This window comes from Barbus barbus, assembly GCF_936440315.1.
Source record: "Barbus barbus genome assembly, chromosome: 20".
In the NCBI taxonomy this organism is placed as follows: domain Eukaryota; kingdom Metazoa; phylum Chordata; class Actinopteri; order Cypriniformes; family Cyprinidae; genus Barbus; species Barbus barbus.
Genome location: NC_136748.1, coordinates 14779749 through 14794928, shown reverse-complemented (window position 1 = coordinate 14794928; position 15180 = coordinate 14779749). Strand labels below are relative to the sequence as shown.

The 15180-nt window shown below is 35.1% G+C and overlaps 1 protein-coding gene across 8 annotated transcripts in view; it reads right to left on the bottom strand.

Moving 5' to 3' along the window:
- LOC306886584 (echinoderm microtubule-associated protein-like 1) overlaps window positions 1-15180 on the bottom strand; it is a 54190-nt gene that overhangs the window by 2666 nt on the left and 36344 nt on the right. For 5 of the 8 annotated variants that reach the window (XM_079443807.1, XM_079443803.1, XM_079443802.1 and 2 more), the window contains 16 exons: window positions 14476-14502; window positions 9769-9898; window positions 9098-9247; window positions 6255-6324; window positions 5927-6037; window positions 5387-5482; window positions 5118-5252; window positions 4838-4937; window positions 4342-4493; window positions 4098-4223; window positions 2312-2443; window positions 2042-2109; window positions 1669-1757; window positions 1441-1538; window positions 978-1065; window positions 277-372 (listed from right to left, as the gene is read on the bottom strand). In XM_079443807.1, the coding sequence (XP_079299933.1) occupies window positions 277-372; window positions 978-1065; window positions 1441-1538; window positions 1669-1757; window positions 2042-2109; window positions 2312-2443; window positions 4098-4223; window positions 4342-4493; window positions 4838-4937; window positions 5118-5252; window positions 5387-5482; window positions 5927-6037; window positions 6255-6324; window positions 9098-9247; window positions 9769-9898; window positions 14476-14502 (1668 nt within the window). The remainder of the gene's footprint in view (window positions 1-276; window positions 373-977; window positions 1066-1440; window positions 1539-1668; window positions 1758-2041; window positions 2110-2311; window positions 2444-4097; window positions 4224-4341; window positions 4494-4837; window positions 4938-5117; window positions 5253-5386; window positions 5483-5926; window positions 6038-6254; window positions 6325-9097; window positions 9248-9768; window positions 9899-14475; window positions 14503-15180) is intronic. The other 3 variants (XM_079443808.1, XM_079443806.1, XM_079443805.1) reach the window with 1 other exon arrangement.

Sequence of the window (15180 nt, the reverse complement as noted above, 5' to 3'; positions counted from 1 at the left end):
GTGGTATTGAGGGTAGGAGAGAGCGCTGTACATTCACTCCCTCCACCTGCAATTCCTGCCGGACCTGAGACTCGAACTAGCAACCTTTAGATTACAAGTCCGACTCTCTAACCATTAGGCCACCACTTCCCCACATTAACCTTAACCTTTACATTAAACCTTTACATTAATTGGTGGTGGTTGAGGAGATTCCCCCCTTCTATGTAAAGCGCTTTGAGTACCCAGAAAAGCACTATATAAATGTAACAAATTATTATTATTAATTATTAACCTTACCAAAAACACGGAAGCCCAGAGTACAGGTGAAAGTGGCCCATTCAATATCCCGGGTGGTCTCCACACTCACTACTTGCTTACACACAGAAGGAATCCCTGAAAGGCAATAATGTGTATCAGTTAATGAATTTATAGTATAAACAGAGATTTAACTCAGTGGTTCTCAAACAGGAAGCCGGGTCCACTAGGAGGCCTTGAGATGACCTGAAATGTTTTAAAATGCGAACAAATATCAATAAAATAAGCTATTTGAATTTATTTCTCAACAAGTTGTTTTTTTTTCTTTGAAGAACCAGGGTTCCCACAGTCTTGGAAAACATGGATATATATATGAGAATGCCTGATTTTATAAGTGCAATTTCTAGACCTGGAAAAATATGTAATGAAGTCTTAAAAGGGCATTTTTATAACACTTTCATATAGTATTTTTATATCAATTATTTACATTAAAAATTAAAATTTTTCTACACTATAATATTTTATAGGATAGAAATTTTGAGTATAAATGATTTGTAAACATCCTTATTCAGAACATCACAACTGGACAAGTTATGTAAATGTACCTGAAGGCTCTTAAAACATCTGGAGTTCTGAAACATATTTTAATCTATGGACACAAACAAATATATTCCCTTGGAGTCTAAAGGGTTGAGAACCTATTTCACTCTGCTTTCACAGTAAAGATACTTATAGATGCTCACAGTAAAGGATCTCATAGTCCCCTGAGTTGGATACCAAGTACTGAGAATCCACAGACCAATCCAGATGGGTGATGAAACTAGAATGACCCTGTGAGCAATAACAGACAGTGGATACAAACATAAAAAACAAAACAACATTAATTTGAGGAGACAGATGTGTGTTTGTGTCAATTTGAACAGAAAAAATAATGTGTCAGTGTTTATTGTTAACTAAAATTAATAAATAAAAAGCTGAAATATTAAATAAAAAATACATGTTTAAAAACCAATTCAAAAGTCAAACTGAAAATATAAAAATAAAAGCTATTTCAAGATATTAATGAATACCGTATTGGTATATAAATACAAAAAAAAAACACTGTGGTAGAATCAGCTAATCTATTATCTCATGTGTGGTCTCTGATAATCAATTACACATTTGTTATACAAAATAAGTCATATTTTTGCATAAACACATACTTACTGAGCACTTTCCAACTCTGCTGTATTTCTTTCCATTTTCTGCCACAGCATAAATGTAGATGTAGTTGTCATGTGACCCAATCGCAAGGAAATGACCATCTGGAAAGAATAACCAAGGGTTTTCAACGTAATCAACTGCAGAGACTTTAATGAGTGCAAGTTTTTTGGATAACATCCTAATGTATTCCCAGCAAGCAGTGAAAAGGCTGCTGGGAGAATTAACTCTAACCTGGAGAAAAACGCATAACCGACAGCTGTTCGTTCCCGTCCGTGTGCACCGTGACCAGATCCTTCGATTCGGTATCGAGCACAAGCCACCTGCGCAGAGTGATAATGAGTGAGAGGACAATATTAAATGCACAGGTCTAAAGAAACCTGAAACATAACGAACGTTAGACTCTTCATCCAAAGCCATTATCAGGATTCTTAGTGAAGAAAAAGAAATCAAAGACAGTTGAACAATGCCACTGGTGGCATTATGTTCCAGTTTGCATTAGCATAATAATAAGTGTTCGGGTCTTCCATGTAACACTCTATTAGACCCCTTTTCTGAATTGTAATGATGTGTCAGGGACCCCGTTGATGAAAAGAAATCGCCTCACCTGCCCATCTGCGTTCCTATAGCAACTGTCGCTCCAGAAGGGTGGAAGCCGGCCGACTGCGTGGCGTCCTGTCCGTGAGGGAAACACATACATGCTCAATCAAACATCCTGTCAACACAAATACGTTTACATCTCAGCCCAAGGAACTGCAGAGCTCATTTCATTACAGTTGCAGTAGTGACAAGGGTTTCAATAACAAGAAACTGATGTGAGAGCTGTGAGACGACACTACGGTAATGCAAGTGAAACCTACCAAGACGGGCTGCTCACCTCCAATGTTTTGGTCCAGATGGGCTGATGAGAGGCAGAGTCCCACAGGCAGACGTGCTTGTCATGGCCACAGGTGAGGAACTGATGCTTCAGCGGATGTACAGTCAGGCCCCATAGCTCATCTGTGTGGCCCTGACAATCAAACAGTCAACAGACATAAATATCAGTGTGGGTGGCATCAATTTGGTTTAAATTTAAGTTTCAAAGAAAGTTTAAAACATCAAATTTATTCTGTTTTAGAACCATAAAAGGATTAATTTTGGTTCAACATAGAAGGGAATAAACTTTGTTCTAAAACAAACATTTTCAACATTTAGAGGGCCAGAGACACAACTAACAACTAACACTACTAGCAATGCAATAATATTAATATTCTGGCCGATACTGATAAGGTAATAATTATTTCATGTTATTTTATATAATTCCTACAAAACATTTATGTTTTAAATGCTACAAGTGAATTTACGCATCATAACATTATCATGTACAGTATGAAAATGGATGTTCCTTTTGAGATTTGCTAAATATTTAAGTGTTTTTAAATTATTTATAATTATTTATTATTTAAAAATGCTTTACAGAAAATATTTCAATAATTTTTGTTTTTAAAGATTAATTTTACGTTAGTGTAAATGTAAAAATAGGGAGAAAGGAGCATGATAAATATAAAATATATACCCAATATTGACCAATACAGATCAGTTCTTCTCTAATAATTACTTTGTAAATAATTAAATTAAAACATTTAAAATATAATTAAAAAAAAACTACAATTAATTAAAAAATATAACATAGAAAACAAAAAAATAGTGAATTTAATCACTACATTCAAATGTTCAGTATAAAAATGGACATTCAATTTTATCCTAATAAAATGAAATCCTAAAGATTTAACTTTAATTTTTTTAATATTTTAATAATTTATTAAATAGATTAATTAAATAATAATTTATATATTTAATATATTCTTGAATATTTTTTATAAAATGCTCATTATATACTAAATATTATATACTAAAAATATATAAATTATATAATTATTATTATTCTATAATAAATCAATTGTATAGATTAACTGATTGTTAGATGATAAGGAAGGTCTTATCTAAATGTAAAAATAATGAGAAATTAGAATAATTAATATCCAATTTATATACAATATCAAATAGTACAGAGAAATTCTGTACTGAAATTAGGAATTAGTTAATAATTATGCTATAATTGTATAAATTAAAGATAATTCCTTATGTGACCCTGGACCACAGAACCATCATAAGGGTCACCGTCATAAGGGTCAATTTTTGGAAATTGAGATTTATACATCACCTGAAAGCTGAATATATAAGCTTTCCGTTGATGTATGGAATACATTATATTTGGCTGAGATACAACTATTTGAAAATCTGGAATCTGAGGGTGTAAAAAAAACTCAATATTGAGAAAATTGCCTATAAAGTTGTCCAAATTAAATAATTAGCAATTTACTAATCCATCCATATTACTAATCGAAAATTAAGTTTTGATATATTTATGGCAGGAAATTTACCAAATATCTTCATGGAACATACTTAATATCCTAATGATTTTTGGTATAAAAGAAAAATCGATAGTTTTGGCCCATACAATGTTTGGTTGGCTATTGCTACAAAATGCGACTTAAAACTGGTTTTGTGATCCAAAGTCCCATATGTTATGTATATTATATACAGTATCTTCTGAACACACCTGGCTGGCCACAGAAAACACTAGTTACTCGTGCATATTGTACCTACACTGATTAAATTACCTGGGTGATGGGTATGAACTCCCCATCCAGACTGCCTTGCAGGACATAGTTTTTGGTAGTGCCAATAAGAACCGTTTCTCCCCGTCCTTCAGCCACAGTCCGAATAGGGCCATATAACTCAGGCACCTGAGAGTAACATACAAAAAAGCTGGTAAATTATGGCTGCCTACTTGATTGGTTCTACTATTCAAGCATACAAATGCATACTGCATACTGCAAAATGATACCTATGTAGATGCCTTACCTCCACGGTTTGAATATTTTGATAATTTTCGTCCCAGGAGATGAGTTTACGGTCCTTCCCGCCTGAGACCAGCGTCCCATTTCTCAACATGCAAAGTGCAAAGACGCTCGCCTCATGTGCTCCCTGAATGGCCAAGCTAATACGATTAGATCCTGTGAACCATGACCAGAAAACAAGCATTATATAAATCGACTGTTACAAAACTGGAAACCATCATTGGTATATCAGACAATCGAAGGTGTTCACAGCCTACATGAACAGAGTCTTATTGATTTGAGCATAAATGGAGCACAATCTCTCTGTTATTATCACTAATAAAGAATCTTTTGTTGGCAGCAGGGTCAGCCTTGGATAACACAGCTGTTATGCTGTAGAGTATTCATAATTGTATTTTATGAAGAAGATATTTTACACAGTTCAATGGAGGTAGGTTTTTACAAAACATTCAAATAAATCAATAAATAACTCCATAATAATAAACCTTTTATTCTTTTACCTTTACCCCACACAAGTATATTTCCACTCGAGTCTCCAGTGATGGCATCCCCATTTTCTGAAAAAGTCACACATAATACAAACTTGGGCTTCTCTTGTTTCTGCAAGAAACATAAATATGACTTTATTTTTAAAGCAGAAATGCAATAGATGTATCACACAAAAGACAGAGATTACATGTTTGTCATATAGTCCACAAATACATCTGAACATGCAATTTGATTCAATAAAAAAGTGAAAATATTCACTGAATTTGACCACAAAAGCTTATGACACATTACCTCAAAAAGCCCCTGTTTTTTCACAAGAGATCCCTTTTCTAATGACCAGAAGTAAAGGTGTGACTTCCCACAGGTTACAATTATATTAGCATCTGTCGGGTGGAAATCAGCAGCAAAGACTGACTCATTGGAGCACTGTGAGGGCAGAGAAAGAAAAGTCATGAAGATGCACAAAAAGAGAATCAGTTCGTTTCTGCAAGCCTCTTGTTGACATATAATGTTGACATTGCTAAGATATCTGTTCAATATCTATCCTGAATAGCACTCACCTTGACTTCAGCAAGCCTTTCCTCCCTCTGCCAGTCCCACACAGAGAGAATATGGTCATTGGAGTCGTCCACAACACACAACCAGCTTCCTCCGTTCTGAATGTTTGAAAGACATTGTTATCACTCACAACCTTTTTGACTGATGTATTTAAAGAGACAGTTCACCCAAAAAGGAAAATTTAGTCATCATTTACTCACACTCAAGTTGTTCCTAACCTGTAAGAGTTTCCTTCTTCTGCTGAACACAAAAGGTGATATTTTGAAGATTGTTGGTAACAGTTGACGTTGACAATGCTGTTTGGTTGCCAACATTCTTTAATATATCTTCTGTTTGGAACAACTAGAAGGTGAGTAAATGATGACTAAATTTTCATTTTTGGGTGAACTATCCCTTTAAACTGACCAGGCTACAGAAAATTCCCCTCAGTACTCATAATAAAGACAGGTTTGTTTGATGATTCAAAGAACTATAGGCTGTATTTTGCGGTTTCATATGAGAACGTTTGTTTGCTAACATTATACAGAGTGACTTGCTCTTACCGACTTTGAGAAGGAGAGGCAAACCAGAGCTCGATCAAAGAAACCGGTTCCAAGGATGTGCAACGTGTTCAAACTCACAGAGTCCCACACTCGCACGTGAGGGGCCAAAAGCTGCCAGACACAGACAGATGTACTGAGCATGTTAAACCAATTCGACTTCTATTTGAAGCATGTGGATGTGGGATCTTGATCCCCAACATTTGTTATGACAGACACTTGAGGCACATGCAATAATTAGAAGATTTATTTTGGCTGGATCAAGCCTATTATAGTAGTAATAAGCTATTCATGTTTATGATTGATTCCGGTTTAAAATAAATGATCTTACTTTTCCATCTGAGGATGTGCCAGCCACTTGTCCTGTTGCTATGGTGATTTTATCAGGATGGACAGCGAGGCTTTAGGGGAAGACAAAAGAGGTGAAAGATGTAGGCAGCTGGGACTGTTGAAGAGCCGATGACACAGCAGTGAGAGGACATCGCACATTTTTGTCTCTGCGAGTCAGTGCCATCACATCACTATGACTTTGAGCATTATGAGTCACAGAACTGATTATAAACACAGGAAACTGATCATGAATATCTTGGTTAATGGTTTCTCTTTATGCTTTTCTTGCTCAAGGCCTTTGACTTACAAGGAACAGCCTTGACGTTCTGTAAATTCCTATACAGATGAACAAAATATGAGATTTTACTCAGTCATACATGATCATTTGTGTTGTACATTTAGGTTTATGTCTCAATTGGAGACTGGATGTCAAGAGGAAAATATATTAATGTCATTATATTTTGTCTAATGTTTTGCTGACTTGACCTTTTTATGTTTGGGGGCCATTGATATTCACTATTCAAAAGTTTCAAAAGCAAGTAAGATTTTTTTTACATGTTTGAAAGACATCTCGTATGCTCACCTAGGCTGCATTTATTTAATCAAATATACAATAAACTATTATTTCATTTTAAAAGAACTGTTTTCTATTTCAATATATTTTAAAAACCTAATTTATTCCTGTGATGCAAAGCTGAATTTTCAGCAGCCATTACTCCGGTCTTCCGTGTCACATGATCCTTCAGAAATCATTCTGATTTGCGGATTTGCTGCTCAAAATGCATGTCTTATTATTATCAATGTTGAAAACAGTTGTGCACTTATGATCATTTTTTTCAGGATTCTTTGATGATTAGAAAAGAACATTTATTTTAAATAGAAATCTTTTGTAATATTATAAATGTCTTTACTGTAACGTTTGATCAATTTAATGCACCCTTACTGAATAAAAGTGTTAATTTAAAAGATATAACAAAATCTCGCTCAGCTTCGGATAATTTACGCAGGTTATATCATATTATTAATTCAAATAATAGTTTGTCCTCCCCTTGCACAGTATTATCTCTAGATGCGATGAGAGCTTTCGATCAGATAGAATGGAACTATTTATGGTCGGTTCTACAGCATCTGGGTCTAGGGTCGAGTTTAATAAATATGATAAAAGTTCTGTATGCCAATCCAGCAGCCACTGTTCTCACAGGTGCTGTTTGCTCTAACCCATTCTTTATACATCGAGGTACTCGTCAGGGTTGCCCGCTTTCTCCTCTGTTATTTGCCCTATCCTTGGAACCCTTAGCTCAAGCGGTCCGACAATCTGAAACTATTTCTCCCATAAATATATGGAATACTCATCACCATATTTCTTAGTTTACTGATGATATCTTATTGTTTTTGGAGAAGCCGTCACATTCTATTCCTCAAGTGTTGAATTTACTTGACCATTTTGGATCTCTCTCAGGGTTTAAAATTAATTGGAGTCATGTTTACTTCCCCTCAAGTCTAAAATTGATTCCATGTCCCTTTCTATATTCATTCCATTGGTTCAGAACTTTAAGTACTTGGGGATAGATGTTTCTCCTTCCCTGCAGGAAATCATCTCAAAAAACTATAATGGTATTCTAGCCAAAGTATCCTCAGATTTGGAAAATTGATCTCGTCTTCCTACTTCTTTTCAGGCCCGTATATCGATGATTAAAATGAATGTTCTCCCACTTATTAATTTATTTTCTTCCATGATTCCTCTCGCTCCACCGGTTGGCTACTGGAACAAACTAGATGCATGTGTTTCACGGTATATATGGGATGGGAAACATCCTCATATTAAACTGACTACCTTACAACGATGCAGATTACATGGAGGTCTTTCGTTCCCTAATTTTAGACTGTATGCTCAAGCCTTTTCCCTCTGCCCTTTAGCATTTTGGTTTGATCCTGACGCTTCTGTGTCTTGGAGAGCAATTGAGGAATCTATTGTTTATCCGTATAAATTGAAGCATCTTGTTTTTTTCGGGAGTTCCGCTTAGACAGTGTAAATCTCGGTTTGGTCTCATTGTAACCCATCTCCTCTTCACATGGAGGGATGTTGAAAGACGTTCACAACTAGTTACAAAATGGCATAGTAATTCGCCTATTTTCCACAATAATAACCTTTTGTCAGGCAGGACTCCATTTCACTGTCCGCAATGGACTCATAATAAAGTAAAGAAGTAGTCTTCTAAAAACTTTTTTGTACTATCATTCCACAAAATAAAACATAATAAACAGTTGTTAACAAAAAAAAAAAAAAAGATTTTCATGAAGATTAAATAGTGTAATTAAGCGAAAGTTAAAAAGTATCAGATATTCAAACAGGAAAATAAATAAATAGGAATCTGAAACTTCAATGTTAAGCATAACGCCACTAATTTATTGACATTTTATGCATAAAGGATAATGCATTAACTATAATTCAAACTTTTATGTCCTTGAGGTCTCTTCTACCCCAAAAAAACTAATGTGGTGTAACACAGAGGCAAAATACAGACTGAGGCATGACAGTGGAATGAATAATAAACTTCAGTGACACGACTAATGTTAAATGTTCTGTAGAATTGCACATCAAAGCAGAAAATTAAACAGCACTGCTCAGAAATTGTGCATTCAGCATAGTTTTAATGATAAATTATGCTGCAGAATATCTGAATAATAATTTAAGCTGTAGTATCTTCTTTAGATAAGGCAGTTTTGAGGTGACAAAAAGATAATGAATGTACTGGTTCGATGATATTACAGAGTTTGAGATCAGTGTATGCTGTGGTGAACAAATAGACGATGACGTCACATGAACAGAAAAACAAATCTTACCACTTGATATCATCAGTATGTCCAGTGTAGTGTCTTTGTAGTTGCTCATCCACATTATACAGCACAACCACAGATGCGATGAAGTAAACCGTTTCCCCCGTCGGGAGCAAGTACAGGTTGGATCGACAGTCACGGCCCCGGTAACCAAAGCTGGGTCAGAGTCAAGAGCAAAAACTACTGTCGATGAGCTGAATTAGGAACAAACCTCACCTATAAAATTGCCGTCTGAGCACTTAATATTTTATTTTGTTGGGCTGTAGATTTCTCAGACTTGTCTAAGTTGTTTTTAGGCAATGTACCAAATGCACTATGGGTAAGAGATGCAGAAAATATCCCACTCTGACAGGCTGCAGAGCCAGAGGGAACACCAGGGTATATGATTAGACATCCTTCATGCTTCAAAATTCAACTTGAGTGTGAATATGGAATTAGTACATCACGGCGAATAATACTTTTTTAGGTCCATGTTTCAGAAGCTTAACATTATGCACAATAGTCTTGTACCACATAACTTGGACCTAGTAACCATATTCATCATTTAGCTCATGACATTTTTACCAGCTCATTTTCTGTGTAATAATAAATCAACAGTTAATTCATTCTTACAGCAATGAGTGTTCAATACAAGAATCAATCTAAATGCAGCTCCACTTCTGTTTCGCAAAGGATACACCCAGTCTAGCTTCAGTTTTTTAGGAGGCAAGTCAGCCTTTGCTTCCAGGCAGTATGTGTCCACCAGGTCTTTGGGCATGTACATGGTGATGGGTCGTCCCTTCAAATACATTTTGACATACCCTTCATCTAGAAAAAGCAACGCAGATGTTTAGAGAAAGAAAATGCATGGGTCAGTGAAGGATCGCTGTGACATCTGTTGGGGTTAATGTCATCCGATTTTGAGTAAACAATGTTAAATCAGACAAAAATTTGGGGTCAGCACAATTCATTTTATTTACCTGTTTATTTTTTGGGAAATAAATGAAAACTTTTTCAGCAATGAATATCAAAAGTGGCAAAAATCTATTTCAAATAAATGCTGTTCGTTTGAACTTTCAATTTATCAAAGTACGCTAAAAATGTATAATGGTTTGCACAAAAATATTAATTGCACAACTGTTAACAGCATTGATAATAAGTAGAAATGCTTTTTGAGCAGCAAATCAGCATATTAGAATGATTTCTGAAGGATCACGTGACACTGAAGACTGGAGTAATGAAGCTGAAAATTCACTGGAATAAATTACTTTTTAAAATATATCACAATAGTTATTTTATATTGCATTAATATTTCACAATAATACTATTTTCACTGTATTTTTGATTAAATAAATGCAGCCTTGGTAAGCATAAGAGACTTAGAACATTAAATAATCTTACTGACCCCAAATTTTTGAATGTTAGAATATTTTAAAATGTGATTAAATGTTAATCCAAAACAAAATAAAATGCTTTTATCCCAAAAGGAGAATTAGAGGGAATTGCAACAATGTTTAGAAGAATATATTATGTTCTGAAAATAATTCGATAGATCAGTGAGATTTAAAGGAAATGCTTTAATGCATTTTATTACGTACAGTATTTGAAATACACTCAATTTGAAGGTAAAGACAAACAAAGCAAAGTTAAATGCAGAAGCATGTGAATGCAGCAGTTTCATGATTTGATAAATTAGTAATAGACCAAATAAAATCACAGATAGGCATGCATGCAAACACAATGGAAAAGGAAATGTACAGTTTATAAAATGCACACATGAACAAAACAAACCTATTCAAAAGCAAAAAGACAAAAGTGTGAACACACAACATATACACAACATAAAACAAAACTAACTCAAAGAGACACAATCAAAACAAAAAGAACAAAACAGAACAAAAGACTCCACCTGACTACGTTTTAGATTACAGCTGTTTTGATTAATAACAGATTTGAAAATACTGGCTGGGAGATTTGATTGGACTCCTGTAAGAGGGCATATCTAGGGGCGAGTGGACTAATTGAGAAGTACACTTCCTCAGAGGAAGGGTAAACGGAGGGACCTTTCGGCTTCCGAGCCGGGCCGCTCTGTCAGACAAAACCTTGGCCTCTGATGGCGTGTTGGTGGACTGCGAGGGCACAGCTGAGGTGGATTTGGGGGGTTCAACGGATCCGGTCCTTTTTGACGGTCGGTGCAGGTAGATCTGCACGGTTACTAGGTGAAGTGGTCAAATTGGACAGGGCGGGTGTGGGAGAGGGTGGAGAGGTGGGATGAAGTATAATCATGATCAGATTTTGTCCAATAGCTTTAGATACCACCATAATAACAAGAAGACAAGGCGTCCACAAAACTAAGAAACTACACGGCAAAATGATCTTTTTCTCAATTAGTATTTTTCTTGTTTTGCAGTAACATATCCGTAAAGCAATATCAATTTACTTGAAAAGAAAATATGTGTAGGAACACTTTCAGAGAATATATCCTTCTAGTTTTAAGCAAAAATAGATAAAGATTTAGTGACATTTATGCTTAAATCCAATGAGGGAGGAAAAATTATTTATAAAAATACACTAAAAAGTAAGAAATAAAATCTAAAAATAATTCAAAATGTATTTTCCAAAAAAAAAAAAAAAGAGAGAGAGGACATTAATTGTTTATTTTTATTCATTAATTTTTTTTTAAAAACCTTGTTCTAAATATATATATATAAAAAAAAAAATCTGGAAAACAAGCCAAAAATACTGTTTATGAAAAAGATTTTTTCAGTGCTGATGGGAAGGGGAGGCACATGGGAAATTGAATGTTATCTTGATCGAGGAAAACCAGGAATACTGGAAATAAACTGATAAATGAATTCTGAAGAAACATTACTCCAACCCAAGTGACTTTAGTTTTTTAATTAGTTTGCCTTACAAGTATTTTGTGACTTTAAAACGCAGTGGGCATAGTGAGTCATTCACTGACTGTTGCATCAACATTGAAGACAACAGTTTTGGGAAAATAATTTCCACTAACTGTGACACACTGCACTCAAACCAGCATGACATTTAACTTCAGATTTATGATAAACACCAAATTCCAGTTTCAGAGAAATAACAGAAAAGCTGGTTGACACAGAATGATAAATCCTGAGAGAACAAATACGTGCACGTGGAGCAAAAAGCAGCAATAAACTACTGGAATAAAAGCCGTTCAGTGTGCTGCTGTGTAACTGCAGGAGAGTGTTGGGTTCCCATGGTGCATGTGAAAAACAAGTGCCATGAGCAGTGAGCAAAACACCCAGGAGCTGTCAGAGCAGCATCACTCAAGAGTTAACAGCCTGTGTTTTAGCACCACTGCAATCAACCACAGGTTGGCATCACTCAGAAGGGTGTTACAGAGAGTGTTCATTAGTTTATTGGGAAGTGTAGCATTTCTGGAGGAAGGGTGGGAACTTCTATCACACACACATTTGTCTAATCAACCCAAACCTTTACGCAAGACAGCTCTGTGTGTGCTGATTCCATAATATGAAGCCAGAGCTATCAAAGTCTGCTAGATTACCGTCCCATCTGGAATCGCTAGAATAAACGGTATAAAGGGGCATTATGTGCTTCTTACGGCAGAAACAACCATAATAAAAAGTAGTAAGAAATCTCTTAAGACCCAATAAAATAAAAGTTTGGTGGCAAAACTCATTTAAAAGTCTAGTTTAAAACACTGACGCCAATTCTTAGGAATGTATTCTATTGATGTTGATTTCATATGGTTTAAAAAAAAAAAAACATCTACATCATTTTAAAATACTTTTAACTTTAATGACTCTAATACATCAAGTTAAAAATATTAACTAATTTAATTAAATATTAAAATATTATGTTTTATATGCATATATTTTATTTTACTTTGTATTTTCTTTAATTCAAATAAAATAAATTGTATAGTTTTAGTTTTAGCTTCAGTTAAATATACTAACACTGGTATACACATCTTTATTATTTTCAAGTTTTGTTTTTCTCAGTCACTTTGGTGCATTTCTCGAATCATCCTTAATATTTGCAAAGAAGTATGTGCATTTCTCAAAACAATTCGTACAAACAGCACCACACAATGCAAAAGCCTGTAACTTGTTTAAAATCTTTAGTTCATCTCTCTTATGTCAATGGACATATCAGTGCCATCAGAATGAAAAGTCCTTGTGTCATTGTTAACAAACAAGATCGTTAAAATGCTTAGTCATGTTATCAATGTAACAGTGCACTCTGTTAATATTACCTGATGTGAACAATGGCAATGGTTTAGATGACAGTTACTGTATTGAAACTGCAGAAGGCTGCACTTCGTATGTATGCCATAAGTCCATTTCAAAAGTACAAATTTACACATTACTGGGATATTGATTGAAAGAGACTGGATAGGATTCATAGTTACGCTTTTACTAGTGGTCTGACAAAGAAAAACACACATTACAACGTTGTGATAAAATGAAATGAGAAGAAATTAAAAATGAGAAAGTCCATTGTCAGAATATGTAACACTTGTGTTGTCCTCTGTCTATTTGCTTTCCAATTGAAGGTTCATGAGATGTACCTTTGAGCTATTTCATTAGTGAAAGTCAAGATTCACTTGCATAATTCAAGGCATATTTACAAAAAGTCTAATAGAAATGTGTAGAAAATATGCTTGACAGTTTATGACTACTAGATCAACCATTTTGCATTTAATGACTTGTAAGATAAACTAATGACTAGATGTTTTGAGGGGTAAGACTATTGCACAGAGAACTATAGAATACATTTGGAGAAACATGACAATAGCAACTGATAATGTAGGAAACCACAGACAAATGTGCATAATCAGTTGCATGAATGTACCAAAGCAATCGCAACTTGTTCAAAAGAATGAGAAACCGCTTTTATGATGTGCTCAAGTGACCAGATGATGTGGAGGTTGAACTGATTCAAGAAATGCACCAAAGCGAATGAGAAAAACTGTAAATATCATATTTTTCATACAGTGCCACAACATCACTTTTTACATCCAGTGCTAATCTTGCCTTGTCATATAAAGGTCATATTATCTGATATTTTAAGAGATTTATTAACCTCAACTCACAGTCATGAGAGTATGCAAGGGTCCCCACTATGATGTCATTTCCTGTTATATCAAATATGTCCCAAAAACAAAAATATGTCAAAAAAGGGAAAGAAAATCGGTTTAATAGGGTCTTTAAAGAAAAATGGCTTCATACAGTATCTGGCAGTGCATAAATAATGATTCTCAACTCTAGCAGCTGTCTTTGCATTTTTAAACAAGGAATCATAATTGCCCTCAATCTGTAATTGTTGACTTCCTTCTGGCTTTGGGAATCAAGCTGTGTCCACAGAGCTGCTCACGCAAGGGCCAGTTGACAACCAGTGCCTACCTTTGCAGTGCGTCACACGTCGCATCCCTTTGTGAACGTACAGAGACAGAGATAATCACGTAAGATGGCAGAAAACGGCTGATGGAAAGACAGATCCCTGTTCATAAGATCCCAGCTCAAAAGCTCCATGTCTGGGTACTTATTCTACAAGCTCCTCCGGGATAGCCGTTTCATTCGCCAAGTGCTCCATTTAACAAATCCACGGGTTAATTTGGTGTACTGTATATTTAACATCTGGAGTTGATGTCTTGATTACCTCAATTAATCAGAGTTTTGGGCACAGTTAAATACAGTAACTGGGTCACATATACAGTAAGGAACATGCAAATGTTGCCCTCAGGCAGAACAGCTTGTTTTATTCCGCCTCATATGGCTGCACACACTGAACGCTCTGCTTTTACACCAAAGCAAATTTGTTCTGACGTTCCCAAGAACTGCTGCTGAATTCCTTTGTATATCTTTAAAAATATCAGCTGCACAGCTTTTGACCAGAACTGATGTATAATAGATAAACACAATGGCTATAAATGCCTGTTGGACCTTGAAAATGTCAAGCTTTTTTACTTTGAAAGACCTCGTTCTCCCTACTAAGAGAGTAATTAACATAATTCTGCCGTTTCTATGCTTAATAACTATACTTATAATAGCAATTATTAATTCTCATCATTTTCTACTACCAGAATTTATTTGCTTTTCAACCAAATG